Source organism: Folsomia candida, unplaced genomic scaffold, assembly GCF_002217175.1.
Source record: "Folsomia candida strain VU population unplaced genomic scaffold, ASM221717v1 Fcan01_Sc006, whole genome shotgun sequence".
Classification (NCBI taxonomy): domain Eukaryota; kingdom Metazoa; phylum Arthropoda; class Collembola; order Entomobryomorpha; family Isotomidae; genus Folsomia; species Folsomia candida.
This window is the reverse complement of record NW_019091198.1, coordinates 73,566-92,374: the sequence shown is the minus strand read 5'-3', so window position 1 is coordinate 92,374 and position 18,809 is coordinate 73,566. Positions and strand designations below refer to the sequence as shown.

Here is an 18,809-nt window from a genome sequence, read left to right as displayed (position 1 = left end):
CAATTCGGATGAAACGGTTTTTGATTAATTTGGTGCCGAAATATTGAAGTGGAAATAATTTCAACATATTTAACGGCATCCCATTTTATTTTAAAAACAACTCGATTTAATGTTCATACTCATAAAAAATCGTATCATAAGTGGAAACGTGTAGTTGACACGTTTTAATCATGGTCCTCCTCCCGTTGCTGCCGACGAGACCTCGGCTCGCAGCATGTTTGCAAAAATGGAGCGTGTCTTGCGAGCTAAAAGTTGTGACGGTGACCCATCTTCGACCACTTTTCCTTCTTCAAGCACCACAACCCTGTCCCCGTCAACTATTGTTCCGAGACGGTGCTGTAAACGGTAATAAATAGCATGCTTTGAATAGATATTGGAAAATAAATTGAGCTATTCATAAAAATTGTTTTTTGAATCTCACGGCAATCGATAAAACGGTCGAGTCTGGAAAAGCTGTGGCCACTGCACGGAGCAAAACTTGTTCCGTATCGGCATCGACACTGCTCGTCGCTTCATCCAATATGACGACACGTGACGGGTGTAAAACTGCAACGGCCAAGGCGATAAGTTGGCGTTGCCCGGCACTAAAGCTGTCCGGGTTCATTACTTGGTCTGAACAAGAGTATTACATGTAATTATTGTGTAATGTTCGATGTTGTAAAATATATTTCGAATGCACCTACCTAACTTATGGGGAAGACCTTGAATGGTTTCCTTCATCTGTGCCAATTCTAGTGCCTTCCATAAGTCTTCTTCACTTACCGCATTGGCAGGGTCAAGATTGAATCTGAGAAAGAAAAAGAAAAACATTTAGTAAACACTTTTACCTTAAAAGCGTCATTTAATTTAAAAGCAAGTTTTTAAACCTACCTGAGTGGTGCCGTAAATAGGACGGAATGTTGTGGAATAATGCACAAGGCAGAGCGTAGTCTCCTGCATATAATAAATAAGAAATGATTATCTATGTACGCATTTTAATTTACACAAAACCCATTTTTCAGACAAATTAAATCACGTACCTGAGCGGAATTCTGGAAATATCCACTCCGTCGATTCGAATCGCTCCTTCCATTTTTCCTGATAAGCGGAACAAGGACGAGAGAAGGGTCGATTTTCCACTCCCACTTCGCCCACAAAGCCCCACTTTCTCCCCGCCCTTAATTCCGAGAGAGAGCGAGGACAGGACAGTGTTGTCTTGAAAGGAAATTGTCAACTTTTCGAAATCAATGTCCCCCTTGGAAGGCCAACTCGTTGGTGGATTTTCAGGTCCCGTCAACTGTTCCGTCTCCAACTCCGAGTAGCGGTCCAATCGGTCCACGGAATTCATGAACATTTCCACCTCTGCTAAAAACTTGACGACCCAATTGAGGTAGACGGGGACGAGGAGGGTGTAATTTATCGCGAGTCCTACCACAGACGGTGTCACGAGACCAAGATCAGCAGATATGACGGCCCCCACAGACGCCACAGCGACAATGATGCTACCCAGATAATCCTGCAGAGAAAGTAGGAATTTATTTATATGACATAATTTGCAATTAAAAAATTTCACTAGAAATGAAGCACGACTCACGAGTGAGATGGATAACCACCGATTTCCCACATTGATAAACATGTCAGCTCTGTTATTGAGGTCGATGCAGGCCCACATGTGATCCGTGAAGACAGATTGACGCCCATACGCCCGGATGGTAGAAATACCACTCAAAGTTTCATGAAAGTGGGAGAGAATCGGGCCACGCGAGATGGCCTGGAGTCGCTGCAACTCCCTAAAAAGGAATTTAAAAAAGTTAAAAAGAGGAAAGTCTTCAGATCACATTCTTGACGACCCCTTGTTCAGCACTCACCTGGACGAAACCCTGTAAAAACGCTGTATCGCATAGTACACGGCCACAAGAGGTAAAGCGAGGAGGAGGAACCACGGGTTCACGATCCCATTCACGATTACGGCGGACAAACAGAGGAACACAAATTGAAGGCAGCGTTGCACTGAGATCACCAGCTTCCTGTCCACAACTGCCACATCGGCGGACGCTCGGCCAAGAATGCGACCGATTGGAGTAGATTCGAAAAAATTTAGAGGGGCGTCGACCAAACGGAAGACAAAGTTGTCGTGTAAAATCCGTCGTGATCTCGCCCCCGCGGCTGCACCGAGAAGGTTGCAAGTGAGGGACACACCTACCGTGGCGACCGAGAGGAGTACGTAGCCGATGAAGAAATGAGACATTTGGTCCTCATAGCTGCTCTCCTCTTCTTCCTGCAAGTACGAAATAAAAGTTAAAAAATCAATCAAAGTTACGTGCTTATCAATTTATGAAAGGTTCTTCACTCACCTGGGCGACCGAATCACTCCATCGACTCAGCCAAAACGAGGTGAGGACCCGAACTACCTCATATCCGATGGCGAATAGAAGATAAGAACCGCTTAAGGCGTGGCCGCATGCTTTGGCGTAAATGAGATAAATTCTGAGTGGAACGCTTCCATATTCTCGCTCCTCAACGGAACCACCAATTAGTTCGTCTCGTTCTACAAGTGCTAAACGTTTAGCATTTATAATTTTCAAACCTAACAAATAATTTTATAACCTTGTGGATCGTCCTCTGTGAGTTCGCCCTCGCTCTGAATGGAACCCATCACGGGTCGAGGGGAAGGTGGTGGAGGTGGTGGCGAGGAGGGTGGTTTTTGTGTCTCCAGTTCTGTCGATCCAGACGATGAGGTTGTTCTCTTCCTATGGCGTTGGCGTAATATGTATATCAGACGAGGTCGTTATGAGATCAGTTACTCACCTGTTTGTGAAGAGTCGCTTAAAGAAGGGTTCATAATGAGTGGAGGAGGACGCGTGGAGGCGATTGTAGTCGGAGCGGAATTTCCGCGGTGAGATTGGTGGAGGGAGTGGTTCCCCATCATTGTTGGCAGGCATGGATCGTAAACGGTTGTACTCTTTGTCCCTGTCTCCTCCGCCACCAGCAGCACCGGAAGTGGCAAGGATGGGTTGGAGGGAGGACATTCGCATAAGAGGGACATGTCCGTGTCTCGGAGCAGAGGATGCTGAACCCCTGAAAAAGAAACAAGATTTAGGCTTAATCAACTATATATTTGCCACAACACACGAATGCGTACCTCGATTCTCTCGACGCCCTCGAGAGATGTCTCCGTCTCAAGATAGGCGTCAATAGCTCGTCATGATACTCGTCACTTGGGAGGAAAAAGTCATGTGACAGGTTTTTATATGTGGAGAAAGTTCCTTTCCTCGACCGGAAGTGGTGTTGACTTCCTCTCGTGTCAGCATCCTGTTGGATCGGCCTTCTCGCTCCAAAGCCAAACTTACTCACCAATTTGAGTAAGGTCCACCGATCCTTCGCCGTTTTTGCCTCCATGTGACGGGCCAGTTCCGCCTCCTTTTTAGAGATGAGTTCCGCCCAGTGAGAGGCCAGCGGGGGGTCACGGTCTCGGATTTCTGCGAGCGAGCCCTGAATTCTAATTCGACCAGATTCCATTACGACGATCTAAATTTATAAATATTAACAACAGTTAATACAGCGACTTACGAGACTAAATTACACGTTTTTTAGTTTGAACTATAATAATCGCATACATGATGTGCGTGGTGGAGAACGGGAAGATGATGGCTCACTAAAACAACAGTTCTTTTCGCTAATAGCTTTCTTATCCCAACATTAAGTACGTGTGTGGCAACTTCCACGTCCAACGCGGACAAGGGATCATCCTGCATTATCATCATCATATTATTGCAAAAATTATAATATAATTTCATGTAAATGAAATACAAATCTCACCAAAATGACAAGCGGAGCTGTGGAGTATAACGCTCTCGCAATTGCGATTCTCTGCCTCTGTCCCCCGCTCAGCCCAATTCCGGCATGATCACCAATTTCAGTGGCATCCCCTTCAGGCAGCAGATCCAGATCTTGTTGCAAACTTACCGCTTCCAAGACCCGCTTGTAACGACGACCTTTAAAACCGTGACCAAACAGAATGTTCTCTCGCACACTTCCGTTTAAGATCCACGGTGATTGTGCCGCGTACGCGATACCGCAACGGTGACCTCTACGCATAAATTATAGATAACTCAGGCCTCGGCATATATGAATGTTTCATGATGCTGGTCTCACTTTGTCCACTGGAGCGACCCCTCTGTCAACGTTAGCTCGCCCAATAAAGCCGACAAAATAGACGATTTGCCAGATCCGGTCGGACCCACGATCACTGTTAAACGCTCCTTCCTCACGACAAAGGACACTTTTCCTAGCGCGGGGGGACTGTTGGTCGCCTCTTCTCCACCCCACGAGAAGGAAGCCTCTTCTAATCTGACGACCCACTCTGCATCCGCACCACCATTTCCCACCCCTGAGGATACACCGTTAGCATGTTCTTTATTTTCCTGCTGGTGATGCTGGTCGTCTTCTTCCTCGTCCTCTGCAATGTTTTCGAGAACAAAGACCGAGTCGGTTGATCCCTGCAGCTGCGAAGCTGTCGTTGCAACTGCCGGAGCAGCAAGAAGCTGGTTGGAAGGACATTTTTTGGAAGTCTCCGTTTCCACCACACCAGAAGAAATGTCATCACTGTGCATTTCTGGGAGGGAGAGAAATTCGGCGATGCGACGACCACTAACGCGTGCATCGATGAGAACAGGGACGAGGAGCTGAAATACGTGATAATTTGTTACCATCTCCAATGTTCATATGCAATGAATTAATGCGCGCAGTTTAGTCGTTATTTTTAATTACGGGGAAAATAAAGAGTGGGACTGTGAGTTGGTTGAAGAAAGCGAGACCGGCAAATACTGCGGCTGGTGCTAAGCGCTCCTCCTCCATGATGGGGTATAGCCCAAAAGTCACAACTGTCACTACGACGGTGGAAATGTGGGTGAGAAACGCTGCCGGAGAAAGTTGCACACTAATTAGATTGCACATTATACAGTAAAACTGCCACATACGACTCACTCATAATTGACCTGTACAACAAGTCGTTGTCCAAATGTTTCAACTCCCGTCCACGGATTTCCTTCAGCCTCGTTCCAAACAGATGTTCCCACGCGTGGGTCTTGAGAAGCCGCATGTTCGCTACCATTTCTCCCATCCAGCCCAACCTCACATCACTCCGTTCCTGCAGAAAATTCCAATTTACTGCTGTCGCATTTTCACAGAATTGTAGTGGAACCTCACCAGCAATAACTTTGAATTGGCAGCCATCGCCCTCGCGATCAGAAACTGGAGCGGAATCATGATCACGATGCAAAGAGCCGCAGCGACGAGGGCTGACCAGCCCAAAGTCACCCACAAGAGTGCCATTAGGACGCCTAATTTGAGAGGAATCGCCCAAACGAAGTGAGCCATCCAAAAGAGCATCATCACATTGTTGGCATCTTCACCGACCAGATTCGCCGTCTCTTCGCCACGACCCGCGACACGGAGACATTTCTCGTAAATGAGACCCTGTTCATTAACAGTTGCTATACATAAGTAGCTGGTTTGTGGAAAACGTACACGCCATTTACCTGCAGTGCCACCTTGACATGAAGTCCCTCCGTGTTCACGAGATATGTCGAAATTTGAGAGAAAGTTGCTTGTAGGATGGACGACATGAGAACGATGCCCACCATGACGTAGCCATTCCCAATAAATTGAGACGCAGTGAGTGGTGACATTTCTTCCTCGTCAATGCTCACCAGTGAAACATTGAAGATCGTCCTATTCCGCCCAGACCAGTTGACGATGGTCTTGATCCCTAATAATTAACTTCATCATTCAAAATATAAATGTGTGGTCATCACCTAAATGTCAGTCTCGCCCTTACCCAACGGTGCGATAAATCCTGCCAAATCCGCCAGAAGCCGGAACACCCCACCCAAGGCCATATTAGGACCAACCACGGTCCACAAGAGTGGCCAAAATAGTTTCCTCCCAGCCTCCCTTGCTTTCCTGAATCGGGCGAGCTGGTTGGCCGTCCCGTGGCGATGGGGGAGTCGGCCAAGGTGAGATTCCTCCAACGGCGTAGAGTAGCCGACTCGGAGGAGTTTGGTGAACCAGAAGAATGTCAGTCGGGACAAGAGGGGGGCACGGTCATGGGCATAAATTTCCTTGGTGGTCGGATCATCATCGTCATAATGAGTGTCCCAATCACGTCCGCCCTGTCAGAAAGGCAGACAGACAGAGTTTAAAAAAAAATCATTTAGCTCAGCGTCCATCCCAATCTCTACGACATTCCTGCCGAGTTATTGACTTTTCCTCCTGTGTTTGATTTGATCATCGGTGCATGGTGTCGTGTGGGCTATATCGATTAGTTATTGGCAATAATTAGCCTCAGGGCAGCCATATCCGGCAAAAAATGGAAAAGGAACAAGACGAATGAATAGTCATCTCATCTCATCATCTCAAACTCCAACTGTGGCATCCTTAGAGCTCATTAAAATGGGACCAGAGCGAAAAAGACGGCTGTGGATGAGCAGTGAGATGATCATGAAGCGATAGAATGGTTGAATTGAAATGCATGGCGTGATTAGAAAATGAGACAGAGAGAAGAGACCACTAAAACTGACTAACTCGTCCTCATCGCAGTACCACGAACGACCACGACTACCCTATTTTTTGCACCTTGTCGTCGTCTCTATACACATCACACATCGTCTCCAATTCTTCATCGTCTCCGTCTCGCTTTGGTTTTTTTAAAGTTTGCTTTTGCTCATTGCGTGACAATTATTCTCGAGACAAAGAACTACCTTTTACATCTGAGAGTTTGAGTAAGTAGGAATATTTATTATCGCATGACACATCACTTTACTCATCGTCTCTCGTGTGTGCAAAGTAATAAGACAAAAAGTGAAAGAGATTCGTCAAATTTGCAAAAATTTATGCAGATTCAGATCCAATCATGAAAATAATGCAATAATGACTGATTGGTACAATGTCCACTTATGTACAATGGCTATTAGTTTAGAGAACAAATTAACTACATGAGCTAATGAAATATGCTAATTAATAAGTAAATGAGCCAAAAATAATAATAGGCAAGTGATAACTGATGAAAATTCTGTACATATTTGTAGCGAAGGACGATTGATCACTCACCCCTTCATCCTCGACTCCACAACCACCACCGCCTTCCCTCCCTGTTCGTCGTCTTCCTCTCAGGATAGAAATCAAGAGAATTGCCCCCTGCAAAAGTCCGGCCACACCCAAACTCACCCCCAACTGGGCAAGCACACCCCTCGCAATCTCATCTCGACCCCACTCCAGTAACATGATGACACCCAGGACGGCATAGTAGGCGAGGAGGGGGGTCAGCCAGGCAGGGTGACCACCGGTAGATTCCACGACGCGATGGACAAGACCACCTACGCATGTACAATGAAATATAGGCAAGAGTGTGAAGAATTTAGGTGCACAAAATTTGCAAAATTATTTATTTAGTACTATTTCATATGTAAAGCTTCGTAATAATAAAACGGGGAAAGTGATAATACAGCCAAGACTTGCGAATTATTTTGCATACCCGTGCTCACTGCGAGAAGTCCAAGTCCAGGCGCAAGGAGCAACTTTGGCGACGAGCCTCCCAACCAAATCGCCACCATCGTGGCGACATGGAGGAGCAGAATTGTGATTGTCACGAGCCAAAAGGCATTGTGGTTATGAAGGAGGGTGAAGACGGCGTAATTGAAGCTGGAATTTCTCCTCCTAACTCGGTGGCGACGTTGCATGCAGTGGGTGTGGCAGAGGAGGAAGAGGAGAGCGAGGTAGAGCAGCGCCGAGTGGGCCGTACTGGCCGGGGACCACCAGGAGTCAGATCCCGCCACTGCCGCCGCAGTCGTCGTCATGGTCAGCGATTCACAGTCGGACTGACTGACTGAATATGAATCAAACAGAATTTTGTTGTGGTTGTGATGGTGTTGATGACTGTTCGAGTTGTGTGTTTGTTGAAAAGATGGTTATTTTGATGGGAGGGAGGGAGGGAGGAGGTTGGTAGTTGATGATGATGATACTGCTAAACTGATGGCCGTGAGACGCACGGACCACTTTAGTCTTAATATTAGTGAACAGTTTACTACTTTGCTTTACTACTCCTTCAACGACCAACACAATACAAGGAATGGAAATGGACATCAATGGAAGAGACACAATCATCATCCTTCCATACGAAAACCTCCACTATTGCTGCTAAACTAACTACACAATCCAACGCTGCTAGTTGTAAAAACAACCCCAAATCATAACTAATCAACCATGCAAATCCTCCATCCATACATCCATCCAATTCAGTAGTCAAAGCAGCCGAGGCAAAAGTTATTTAAGCCGTGCCACTAGCACGCAAAGAGAGTTTTAAGTAAGTAGGATAAGTAATATGCACCCAAAGAAGAGACACGCGTAGAGTGAGAATAGTCTTGCTTGCCTAGTTAGTAAATAGTAGTGAGACTTTCTCCTTACGCCATGTTTCGACATTGTCGACTGGCGAAAATGAAAGGAGTTGGTGAATATTATAATGCCGTGTTGGGATATCGTATAATTATTTCGAACAAACACCAGCATCAGTTTCATGGAATGGTCAATAGTCGAATATGAGACGGGAATCTGAGACTGTCCCAGGCAAGCAAGCAAATCTTGAAATTGAGACTTGCAGACTTTACAGATTTACTTATTCATATGCACCCTTCTTGATTAGCGTTGGTATGTCATACCAAATAATGAAATTGGTGTTGATTGGAAAATTGCATGGGGACCATAAAGCTACTAAAAGGTTAAAGCCCATGAATTATTTTCACTAAATGAACCATCAATTACACCACCTGTCGCATGTTGTGTACGTGAAAAAGAGGCGTGAAATAATTAGTGGGCTTTTCATATGAAATTCACCTTGAGAATGTGTTTAACATAACACGTGTGCACCCTGGAGAAAGCTACCCTCGTCGTCTCATCTTTCGTCGGTCTCGGTGGTGGTGGTGGAGTTTGTGGTGTCGCGACGTTTCCGGGCAACGAAGAGGAATCTTCTTGAGTAGTTGGGTGACTTCTCTGACTTTCGCAGAACGGCCTCCTTTTCGCACCCTAGTTATTTAAGTAGTTAAGTGGTTAGACTTGTCATCTCTTGATCCACACCCACCCACAAAAATTCGGATGGGGTTCGTGGACCGCTTAGTCAGTCTCCTCACCCTGCGACGCAAGGAAGTCAACGTGCTCGTGGTGGGGTTGGACAATTCGGGGAAGTCCACACTTCTCAACCATTTTAAAGGGGATGAAGCCCGTCCTACGCATACCGTCCCCACTATCGGATTCTCTGTGGAAAAATTTCAGAGTTAGTTTTACACAGATTGACGTAATTAATTGTCAACTTGAACTAAATGAAATGATTGTTCAGATAAAAATGTTGGCTTCACTGCATTCGACATGTCCGGTCAAGGGAGGTAAATACTAGTTGCGTATTTGATGATGATTTTAAAAACTATAAGAGAATTGTGTCCTTCCACATTAGATATCGTCCCTTGTGGGAGCACTACTACAGAGACTGTCAAGGCATCATTTTCGTCATCGACTCTTCCGACAAGTTGGTCAATTTTTTTTAATTCCTGAAAATACTTTCTGTTCATTTCAAATTCTGATTAATTAATTTAGGTTGCGATTCGTTGTTGCAAAGGACGAGTTAGAGACGCTCCTCCAACACCCTGACATTGCGGGGAGGCGTGTTCCCATTTTATTCTTTGCCAACAAGATGGACATGAAGGAGGCCATGTCCGCTGTCAAAATTTCCGCCGCCCTTGCCCTTGACCGGATTGGAAACAAACCGTGGCACATTTGTGCGTCGAATGCTCTCACAGGGGAAGGACTCGGGGAGGGAATTGAGTGGCTCACGTCGCAAATTTGGGACAACATGGATAAGAAGCGATGATTATAATTTATAACGTTTAATAACATTTAACTTTGGAACCGCATTTAAACTTGTTTAATAAATTTATTTTATTTTTTACATCTATATTTAATAATTTGAGAAATATGTACATAATTTACGAACCCCTATGCGCTTAACAGGCAGTTGTTATTAGTTGGTTGGTGGGTGTGAAGTTGTTTGTAAAAATTTGGGATTCTTGAGAGAATAGAAAACATTTTTTTGCTCTTCTAGTGGAGAAAAACGTAACACATACCAAAAGTATACGTTACAATTGGAGGACATGCTCACGCTTGCACCACTAATAAAAATACGCACTATTTTCCCATGAAACTGTATGGTTTTATAGCTCACAAAGGTTTTATAAATAATAATTAAATCTATAAATGGTAGTGTAGTACACAGTATAATATATGATGAGTTTGTTGAAAGAAGGAATGGTGTTTTCCGTTTTTTTTTTAAATTCAACTCTATTTGGTTGGCGATGCTAGTGATGATGTTGTTGTTGCTGCGATTTGGAAGAGTCGCTGATACATTCCCAACTCTCGGATTCACGTTTTTTCCAAAGGCTCACCTGAGTACATAAAGTGTAATTGAATTAATGACGAATTCTGACATTAACTGGATGAGAACAAATTACTGCATACCTGATTGTCACCACCCGACACGGCTAATACATCACCCACAAAGTTCCATGAAACATGCCAAACGACATCATCAAAGACATGGAGCAATTCTGGAGTCCAACTGACCCCATCACTCTCACGATTATTCCATACAATGACTCGACGATCTTGAGAGCAAGATGCAATTTTCATCTTTGTAAGTCCAGCCGACGGTGACCACGCCACATCACGCACCCAGTCGCTGTGACCTTCCAGCTTGGTCTCTTCAGTCCATTCCTCGTTCTCCTCTCTAGTAGGGAAATGCGGATTAGTAAAAAAACAATAAAAAACGTTCTAAATATAAGCATTACTAACTTCCAGATCTTGACCAAGTTGTCACATCCTCCTGACGCGAATCTCTTTACGGCTGTGATGGCATTGCTACCCGGATCGCCAGCACTCATCGAAGATGGCCCGGTAGGAGGCGACCAAGTAACAGCATTGCAGCCCAACTGTATCAAACCAAAGTACCCAGCATGGTAAAAAAATACTAATTACTAAGTCACTGTAGATATACATATGTCAGTATTTTTGTAAATGTTGGCTTTACCGTGTGTGCACTTGGGATTTTCTTAGCCTCCCAGCGATCATTGACATACGACAAGACAGAGATGGTCCCATCCGATGAACCTGCAGCGAGCATAAGGCCCCATTCAGGAGGCGCCCAGCACACCGAATTAACTGCACACAAGTATATATAAATCAATTATTAAGTATAATAAATTTATCATGAGCAAATGTAAATAACTGACACACTTACCAGAGCTCTCATGCCCTTCATACGTGTACATTGGCTCCCACTTTGGGATTTTCCTCCCATCATGTTTAACATCTAGCACCTCCTTCCAAATGATAACCCTTCGATCGTACGAACACGAGGCTAGTAACGTGTCAAAACGAGGATGTGCCCAGGCCAGCTAACAATTCACAAGTTAAGAATTAAATTAAATATGTCATTTATATGTAAGTACTTCAAATTTTTCAAATAATTTCTCCTCACCTGCCAAACTGGTCCCTCATGTCCCTTCAGTTCCGCCACAAAAGTATGCGTCCCTGTCTGCACGTTCAAATCAAATATCCGAATATTCTTGTCACAGGAACAAGTAGCCAATTTCGTCCCCAAAAAATCCATCTGGGCATCATGCTAAATAAATTAAGACAAAAAATGTTAAAACCACACAACTTTCCCTAATGAAATCAACCCACTACTCACAATCATGTCCTCATGGCCCGTATCGATCGTCGCCACATTAAAGGTCGCCATCCTAATTAATTACAAAACGTAATTTACAATCCTCCCCGACAATCACTTGACAGACAAAATTTAGAACCAACTAACTAGGAAATTGTGAGTGAGTGAAATCCACATCCACGTCTCTCTGCCCGGTTGGTTGGCGCGGGTCTGAGATTGCCCTGAGGAGGCCAATGCACCGGTTTTGCCCCGGCCCCTGCCACACCTACTGGACCACCCCACATTTCGGAAACCAATGTCACCACCCTGGCTGAATTTATGGAGGGGGTGGTTCCACTGGGGTGTGGTCGGATGGGTCCCCTTCACGAGGACGGTTTCAAGAGTGAGGGCCCTCTGGAGGGATAATCCCGTCTCAACCCATTCCCTCCGAATAATAAAAACGAAGAATACGGATTGAATCACCTCCATCCTCGCTCTACCACCACCACCACGAACGAATTGGATTGAAAGCACATCACACTAACATAACACAGAACGGAACATAGCCAACAATATTATTATTATCCGATCCAAGAGAGTTGATCGATCCTCAAAATAATATAACAATATCTAAACTAGCGCAGTTAAACAAAACTTAAATACCACGACGACGGCAGATTCTTCTCGTCATTTTGTGAATTTATTTTCAATTTATTTGTCACGGTCACGCGCCCACCGTACTACGTCGCTTTTGAAGCAATCCCATGAAGCGCTCGGTATGAGTCCGGTCCATGAGCCTGCCCTGAAGCGTAAGTCGAAAACGTTTATGTTTTTACATTCATCTAACGTTTGTAAATTGTGGTGTGTAAATTGCATCATTTTTGCAGAGCTGGGAGGCAGTCCCATCCGTCGAAAGAGGAAGTTAGTATCCTCCGGAGGTCAAAAATGGTTCAAAGGTTCGCCTCGAAAGAAGGAGAGACCTTCTTCCACCCCTGGCGGTGGGCATCAGCTCAAGCAAAATGTGGGTGGAGGTGGAAACAACAGTTTGGAATTGATGAGTCCTACAAACGCGAATCCTACCTTGCCACCCATGCTCGTCCAGTTTATTCTTCACGGCGGTGCAGAACTGCGACTGTCGGTTTATGATCAGATTCCTGTCACTTCGAAACCGGTGAGGATATACTAAGAGATTTGTCAAAGAAGGATATTATTTGTACCATAATCACTAAATTTGTGTTATTATAGGATGAGGATGTTGACCTATCTAGCAAAAAGAAGAAAAAGTGTAAGGAAGAAGGACAAGACCAACAAATCTCAGACCTACCCGCTATCGTCCAGCAGTCTGATGAACATCGTTCCCTCCCGCAACCCAATTACCATCTCCTAGAAGAATACACGCTGAATGAAGCGCCACCCCTCCCGAATGCCTACATCAGATGGATGGATGATGTCGAATTGGGCGAAGAGGTAGAATATCACGTCGACGAGGAGGACTCTGCCTGGTTGGATCTCATTAATAGTGGTCGTGACGGTGTGGGGATCACTCTCGAGGTGATGGAACTCCTCATGGATCGATTAGAGAAGGAAAGTTATCTTCAAATGCAAAGTTCCGGGTTGGACCAACGACCCGTGATTGATGACGACGCGGTTTGTTGCATCTGCATGGATGGAGAGTGTCAAAATTCGAATGCTATCCTCTTCTGCGACATGTGCAACCTTGCCGTGCACCAAGAGTGTTATGGGGTTCCGTACATCCCTGAGGGACAGTGGTTGTGTCGCAGATGTCTTCAGTCACCGTCACGGTGAGAGAGTTGATCAATGTTTTATAATCGTGATATAAACTAAATGTTTAATTTATATCCTTACCGATAGAGAGGTGGAGTGCGTGCTATGTCCCAATAAAGGAGGTGCTTTCAAGCAAACGGACGACGGTCGCTGGGTAAGGAGCTTTATTTATATATTTGTACATTAATATCGACACTTTGATAGATCTTGAAATTAGATCGACAAGCACGTGCACTGTTATTTTCTAATCAACAGCTTTGTTGAGAAATTCCATATTAATTAACTATATGATTTAGGCGCACGTTGTTTGTGCCATTTGGATTCCGGAGGTGTGCTTCGCAAATACGGTCTTTCTTGAACCAGTGGACTCAGTGAATAACATCCCTCCAGCAAGGTGGAGACTTTGTTGTTTCATTTGCAAATATAAGGGCAGAGGGGCTTGTATTCAGGTACGTTTTACACTCAAATCTGGCATATATAATAATAACTAATAAGTAGTAAAACCTAACATATTCTTTATTTTTGTTTCGCTTCAGTGTCACAAGTCCAACTGTTACATAGCATTCCATGTCACTTGCGCCCAACATGCGGGACTTTGTATGCGCATGGACACGGTCCGTATCGGGTCAACGGTCACCGTTCGAAAGACGGCATACTGCGATAATCACGCCCCTCCAGATTTTATTCGAGTAAATATTTATAAAAACATTTATGTCTACGCCATTTACTTAAATTTCATTACTCCACTTGTATTTAAAATGTGTGGGATTATTCTCTCAGCAGACTCGTGAGGGCGATTCTTCCCCAACAGTACGACAAAAGCTGAAGGCGTGTCGGAAAATGTTAGCTGAGAAAAGAAGTGCTAAACCCACCTTGTCTATTCCTACCATTCCCCCAGAACGTGTGACAGAAATCTCATCTTCCGTTTCGTTTGCTCGGAAAAACGTTTTTATCAAAAGATTACTCTCATACTGGAAATTGAAACGTATTCAAAGAAACGGTGTCCCACTACTCAGACGACTTCAAGCCGCTTCCAACCATCCCCCCAGTTCGGGTCATCATAGAGCCCAACTAATTCACGATCCCAGTATTGGAGCACCAAGTCAGAGTGATCATGCATGGAAGTTCCTAATGCGACTCAGACAGGTGGGCAATTTGTTGATGCTCGAATTAGTTAATTAATTATTTGAGTTATTATTACGACAATAAGTGCAGTAGTTTTGTAAATGGTATAATAATAAATATGGTAATTTTTCTTTTACAGGACTTGGAACGTGCCCGCCTTCTTTGTGAACTGATTCGAAAACGAGAGAAACAAAAAAGGGAATTAGTCGCACTAAGAACGGAAGAATGGTCGTTTAAGACGGTGCCCTTTGTTCAGTTACTTCTGTCCGTGTTGAACGAGATAGGGGGTCGAGATCCGCAAAACATTTTTGCTGAACCCGTTGACGCTGAAGCCGTTCCTGATTACCATACTGTGATCCACTCACCCATGGACCTGAGCACAATGAGGCAAAGGGCACAACAACTACATTATGATTCTCTGAACGAGATGAAGAAAGATTTTCAACTTATGATTAATAATTGTCTTTTGTACAACAGCAAGGAAACGGTATGGATATTAGAAAAATTGATTTCTAAATAAGAATTTTTAAATCTTAGGTTTCGTGCTTTAATAATTTGAAGTTTTTCTTCAATTTTTACGTAGATATTTCATCGTACCGGTCTCCGACTTCAAGAATCTGGTAGTATGATTTTCCGTGAGGCTGAAAAAGTACAAGATCAAATTGGATACGATCCTGATTCTGGTCTTCACTTGGATAAAGCACCCACTCTCAGCATTTCAAGTAATTCTGCCACTCCTGCTTCGACAACTCGACGGAGTGACGACCACATTTTCGAAGAGATGGATGCTTTCCTGAAAGACGAGGACCGGCTTCAACTTCCACACGACGTTCATGTAGCCAAACTTCAAGATATTGCGGATAAAGTGGTCACTGTTCAACATACTGGTGCTAGAAAAAAACGGTATATTATTACAGTGCAACTCAATTTACTGATGACCGTAGTAATACCTATTAGACGTGAACTTAATTATTGTCTTTCCAATTTTAGATACGAACGGTTATACAGAGAAATTCAAAGGGTTCGTCGATTAGAAAATCCATCTCCTAAATCTCCTCGTTCTCCAAAAAGAGAACTTCATCCATCAAGTCCAATAAGTCGACAGTCCGTTTCCCCTACCCCGACTTTAAGAAAGCTCAGGAGGAAGTCAGTAATTGACCAAACTGACGAGCACGAAAATAAGGTTCGCTCAGTTTTTTTTTTCATTTATGAAATATACTATTATCGACTATTACTTGTATCGGAGTTATATTTATTATATCCACCTCCAGGATGACGATGGAGACGAAGCCATCAAAGAAAGGCCACCAAAGCGTCGTGTAGTTCAACAAATGGAAGCAAAATCTACAGCAAGTGTTACGCAAACACGAAGAATGTCCCGAACGTTAGATAGTTCTCCAGCAACTCATCCAGCCGTCGTCGCAGCAACGCCCACCAGGAATCATCACGCTCCCTGTGCTGCTCCGGCTACTCCAGTTCCTGCTACTCCACTCCGTCGAACGACTCGTCTTAGCGTGGATGGGGAGCAGCAGCAAAGGGTCACTCGTACCCAGCTAGGAACACCTACTTCCACTACTAATACCACACCCACCAAAGCATCACCCTTGGTCAACGGGATAATGCGAAACGGAACAAGAAACAACACCCACAATAATAATAATAACAATAAAAAGATTAAGAGTGCGAAAAAGTCAAGAGAAGTCGACGCTCATCCCGTTTTGGCTGCTGCCCTGATGCAGCAGCAGCCACGACTACCAGTCCCAGTGGACTCTTTTTCTGTATACAGGTGCGTTGGCTAGCGTGTGTAATTTTAATAATGTTTTGGTCAAACAGTGACAATTTTTTATTTATTGTACAGAGAAGAAAAGCGAGATTCGTCAGATGGAGAAGAACAAGATGAAAAAGAAGACGAACAAGAAGATGAAGATGACCAAACGGATGACGATTCGTCTTCAGAAGGGGATGACTCATCCTCGGAAGACGAAGTGTCGGATGAGTCTTCCGACGCTGCAGCAACAAATCACCACCATATGCATAGGGTTTTGACTCGAGGTACTTGTTAACTTTTAAATAAATTATTTATTTGCCTTACTTCATATAGTTATCTTATATTTCATTTCCTCAGGTGGTGGAAAAACGAATAGTACTGACGTTTCATCAAACCGTGCCAGTAGAACAAGTCGCCGTCGCCGTCGTCGTGACTCTTCTTCATCTTCTTCCTCTGCATCGTCTTCCCACTCTTCTCGTTCTTCCTCCAGCGATGGCCAAGTTACAGAAGAGACACAGAAAGTTCCCTTACTAATCCCGGAGCATATGCAATTAGTGTGGGCTTACGCCCATGAAGCCTGGTCCCCCGCTCTGATTGTAAATCCGGAAAATGTGGGTTTATCTCCATCCCCAGACAAGAATGGAGTTACCATCCCTGTCCCACCCGTGGATGTACTAAATCGAAGACCACCCGCTGGTCGGAAACGGGCAGGGAAAGAGTTTCACTTGGTCCTCTTTTTTGATAAGAGCAGTACCTGGTGAGTAAATAACTATTTTCGCTCAGATTAATAGTAAAATACAATTTTTTCTGCTAATCTTCAGGGAGTGGGTGACCCGCAGAGAGCTGGAACCTCTTGGAGTAACCCCCGCCTTAGATAGACGTCACTTACTAGAAAGTCAAAATCCTAAAAAACAAAGACGTGCCTTCGACAAAGCAATTCTGCATAAGGCGAGTGTAAAGACAGGACAAGCATCCAATACAATACAACCACCACCGCTAGACTTGGACTGACGACGTCAAGTTTACAAAGGAGGGAGACCTATTTAACCAAGAGTATTTAGTCCATTAAACAAAACAATACAAAGTATTATCACAGTCACCTTGTATGTACTATACATAATTCGATCTACTCGAATCGATAAACTAATATTCAGTTTATTTTCTCTATTTGTAATTCGTCCTTGGTCAGAAACAAACAACAATGTCCTACGTCAGGTCACGTCTACACTAATATCAATTCGGTTTGTTATCCTTCCTCAGATAATGATACTTAGAAACCGGAGGAAAAAGCAGCAGGAATAACATTATAGAATTAACAGTTTTGATGATGATATTAACTAAATCGTTTTTCTCTCAGTTTTTATACATTTTTCAAATGCTAGTTTGGTTAGTTAAGTTTAGCAGCCTTGAGTTGGCTAGGCTGAGAATTCACTCCCAACTTAAAAATTTGGTTAACTACCAACAGAGGCGTATCTACGAAAGGGTGGATGTGTACCGGGGCCACATAAATTAAATCAGTATTTATTTGTAATTATTTTACAATGAAAATAAAACTGATCACGTATTTATTTAAAATGATTGATAAGATGATACTGATGTGAATAATTATGAGTCAAGAAACTCAAAACCATTTAAGACACAGTTGAGGGTAAAGTACAGGACAAAAGTCATTCCAGAAACGCCTCGCCGCCCTTTTTTGCATATCAAGAAAATAACCATGGAAATCTTGGTAGTACGAAACCCCCCTGATCAATTCATTGCATTAAATGTTTCGTTTTGAATTACAAAATTGGAGTATTGTCGGCTTACAAACTTTTGGTTTTGTACGTTAATCTAAATTTTGACTTCCGACTTCTATTCACTTTAGATTCAATTAAAATTTTTGCTTTCTATCGTATTTCCAGAAAGTAGTGTCGATTGTTTTTACTAAAATATGTCAAATGGGTGAAATCGCGTCAAGATGGAAAAAATTGTGCTACTATTTATAATGAGTACATTGGCAACTGTACTTTAGATTATTCCATGGGCCGGACATTTTCAAGAAACGCCACTACGCTATATCATGTATGTACCCCGTCCGGACTTAAATATATTAAGTTTTTTACTAATTTACTAATTAAGAATTTAATTAACCAACACGTTGTTATCGTTTTTGGCTTAAGTTTTCTGACTCGTATAAAAAGTTAACGTATAAAAGAGAAGACAAAATTTGGAATTGGATAACGAATGATGTATCCGACCAATAATGCCGCCTTTTCATACCGTTTTTTAATAAATTTAACATACACATTGTGTTATCTGATACTTGTTGAAAACTACTGTATTACAATTATTTTTTACTACATAATCCGAATGCATAATCTCATCTTCTGCGTCTGTAATTGCCATATGCTCGCATAAAAT

The 18,809-nt window shown here is 43.5% G+C and overlaps 4 protein-coding genes across 6 annotated transcripts; 2 read left to right on the top strand and 2 right to left on the bottom strand.

Moving 5' to 3' along the window:
- Positions 1-66: 66 nt before the first annotated feature.
- LOC110850852 (ATP-binding cassette sub-family C member Sur) lies at positions 67-8,062 on the bottom strand. 2 transcript variants are annotated; one of them, XM_022098440.2, is made up of 21 exons: positions 7,514-8,062; positions 7,090-7,355; positions 5,819-6,152; positions 5,520-5,749; positions 5,188-5,457; positions 4,966-5,128; positions 4,750-4,898; positions 4,135-4,664; positions 3,799-4,069; positions 3,597-3,728; positions 3,122-3,507; positions 2,788-3,057; positions 2,587-2,729; positions 2,334-2,527; positions 1,848-2,257; positions 1,574-1,769; positions 1,020-1,495; positions 871-933; positions 684-787; positions 422-612; positions 67-336 (listed from the first exon to the last, which is right to left on the bottom strand). In XM_022098440.2, the coding sequence occupies exons 1-21, from the start codon at positions 7,833-7,835 to the stop codon at positions 169-171; spliced, it is 5,268 nt and encodes a 1,755-aa protein (XP_021954132.1). In that variant the 5' UTR covers positions 7,836-8,062; the 3' UTR covers positions 67-168. The 2 variants fall into 2 exon arrangements, with proteins under 2 accessions (XP_021954132.1, XP_035708607.1); XM_035852714.1 differs by lacking the exons at positions 7,090-7,355; positions 7,514-8,062 and having other exon boundaries at positions 5,520-5,760; positions 5,819-5,913.
- A 580-nt stretch (positions 8,063-8,642) lies between these two features.
- LOC110850727 (ADP-ribosylation factor-like protein 6) lies at positions 8,643-9,979 on the top strand. The gene is made up of 4 exons (XM_022098257.2): positions 8,643-9,304; positions 9,368-9,413; positions 9,482-9,553; positions 9,622-9,979. The coding sequence occupies exons 1-4, from the start codon at positions 9,127-9,129 to the stop codon at positions 9,893-9,895; spliced, it is 570 nt and encodes a 189-aa protein (XP_021953949.1). The 5' UTR covers positions 8,643-9,126; the 3' UTR covers positions 9,896-9,979.
- LOC110850726 (protein SEC13 homolog) lies at positions 9,945-12,069 on the bottom strand. The gene is made up of 8 exons (XM_022098256.2): positions 11,897-12,069; positions 11,771-11,822; positions 11,558-11,701; positions 11,318-11,474; positions 11,108-11,238; positions 10,873-11,009; positions 10,540-10,807; positions 9,945-10,466 (listed from the first exon to the last, which is right to left on the bottom strand). The coding sequence occupies exons 2-8, from the start codon at positions 11,819-11,821 to the stop codon at positions 10,380-10,382; spliced, it is 975 nt and encodes a 324-aa protein (XP_021953948.1). The 5' UTR covers position 11,822; positions 11,897-12,069; the 3' UTR covers positions 9,945-10,379.
- A 178-nt stretch (positions 12,070-12,247) lies between these two features.
- LOC110851430 (bromodomain-containing protein 1) lies at positions 12,248-18,721 on the top strand. 2 transcript variants are annotated; one of them, XM_022099204.2, is made up of 14 exons: positions 12,248-12,537; positions 12,616-12,899; positions 12,974-13,530; positions 13,601-13,667; positions 13,810-13,962; positions 14,050-14,202; positions 14,297-14,659; positions 14,778-15,125; positions 15,222-15,541; positions 15,629-15,821; positions 15,910-16,424; positions 16,497-16,690; positions 16,764-17,163; positions 17,228-18,721. In XM_022099204.2, the coding sequence occupies exons 1-14, from the start codon at positions 12,507-12,509 to the stop codon at positions 17,415-17,417; spliced, it is 3,768 nt and encodes a 1,255-aa protein (XP_021954896.1). In that variant the 5' UTR covers positions 12,248-12,506; the 3' UTR covers positions 17,418-18,721. The 2 variants fall into 2 exon arrangements, with proteins under 2 accessions (XP_021954896.1, XP_021954895.1); XM_022099203.2 differs by having other exon boundaries at positions 14,294-14,659.
- Positions 18,722-18,809: the final 88 nt, after the last annotated feature.

Coding starts and splice junctions, on each gene's coding strand:
- LOC110850726 (XM_022098256.2), bottom strand. CDS start 11,821: ATGGCGACCTTTAATGTGGCGACGATCGATACGGGCCATGAGGACATG. Junction 11,475..11,557: donor ATGAGGGACCAGTTTGGCAG/GTGAGGAGAAAT, acceptor GTGAATTGTTAG/CTGGCCTGGGCACATCCTCG. Junction 11,010..11,107: donor AAATCCCAAGTGCACACACG/GTAAAGCCAACA, acceptor GGTTTGATACAG/TTGGGCTGCAATGCTGTTAC.
- LOC110850852 (XM_022098440.2), bottom strand. CDS start 7,835: ATGACGACGACTGCGGCGGCAGTGGCGGGATCTGACTCCTGGTGGTCC. Junction 4,899..4,965: donor GTTGTACAGGTCAATTATGA/GTGAGTCGTATG, acceptor TTTCTCCGGCAG/CGTTTCTCACCCACATTTCC. Junction 3,058..3,121: donor AGGGCGTCGAGAGAATCGAG/GTACGCATTCGT, acceptor TTTCTTTTTCAG/GGGTTCAGCATCCTCTGCTC.
- LOC110851430 (XM_022099203.2), top strand. CDS start 12,507: ATGAGTCCGGTCCATGAGCCTGCCCTGAAGC. Junction 14,203..14,293: donor CCCCTCCAGATTTTATTCGA/GTAAATATTTAT, acceptor TTATTCTCTCAG/CAGACTCGTGAGGGCGATTC. Junction 16,425..16,496: donor GACTCTTTTTCTGTATACAG/GTGCGTTGGCTA, acceptor TTTATTGTACAG/AGAAGAAAAGCGAGATTCGT.
- LOC110850727 (XM_022098257.2), top strand. CDS start 9,127: ATGGGGTTCGTGGACCGCTTAGTCAGTCTCCTCACCCTGCGACGCAAG. Junction 9,305..9,367: donor CTCTGTGGAAAAATTTCAGA/GTTAGTTTTACA, acceptor ATGATTGTTCAG/ATAAAAATGTTGGCTTCACT. Junction 9,414..9,481: donor GACATGTCCGGTCAAGGGAG/GTAAATACTAGT, acceptor CTTCCACATTAG/ATATCGTCCCTTGTGGGAGC.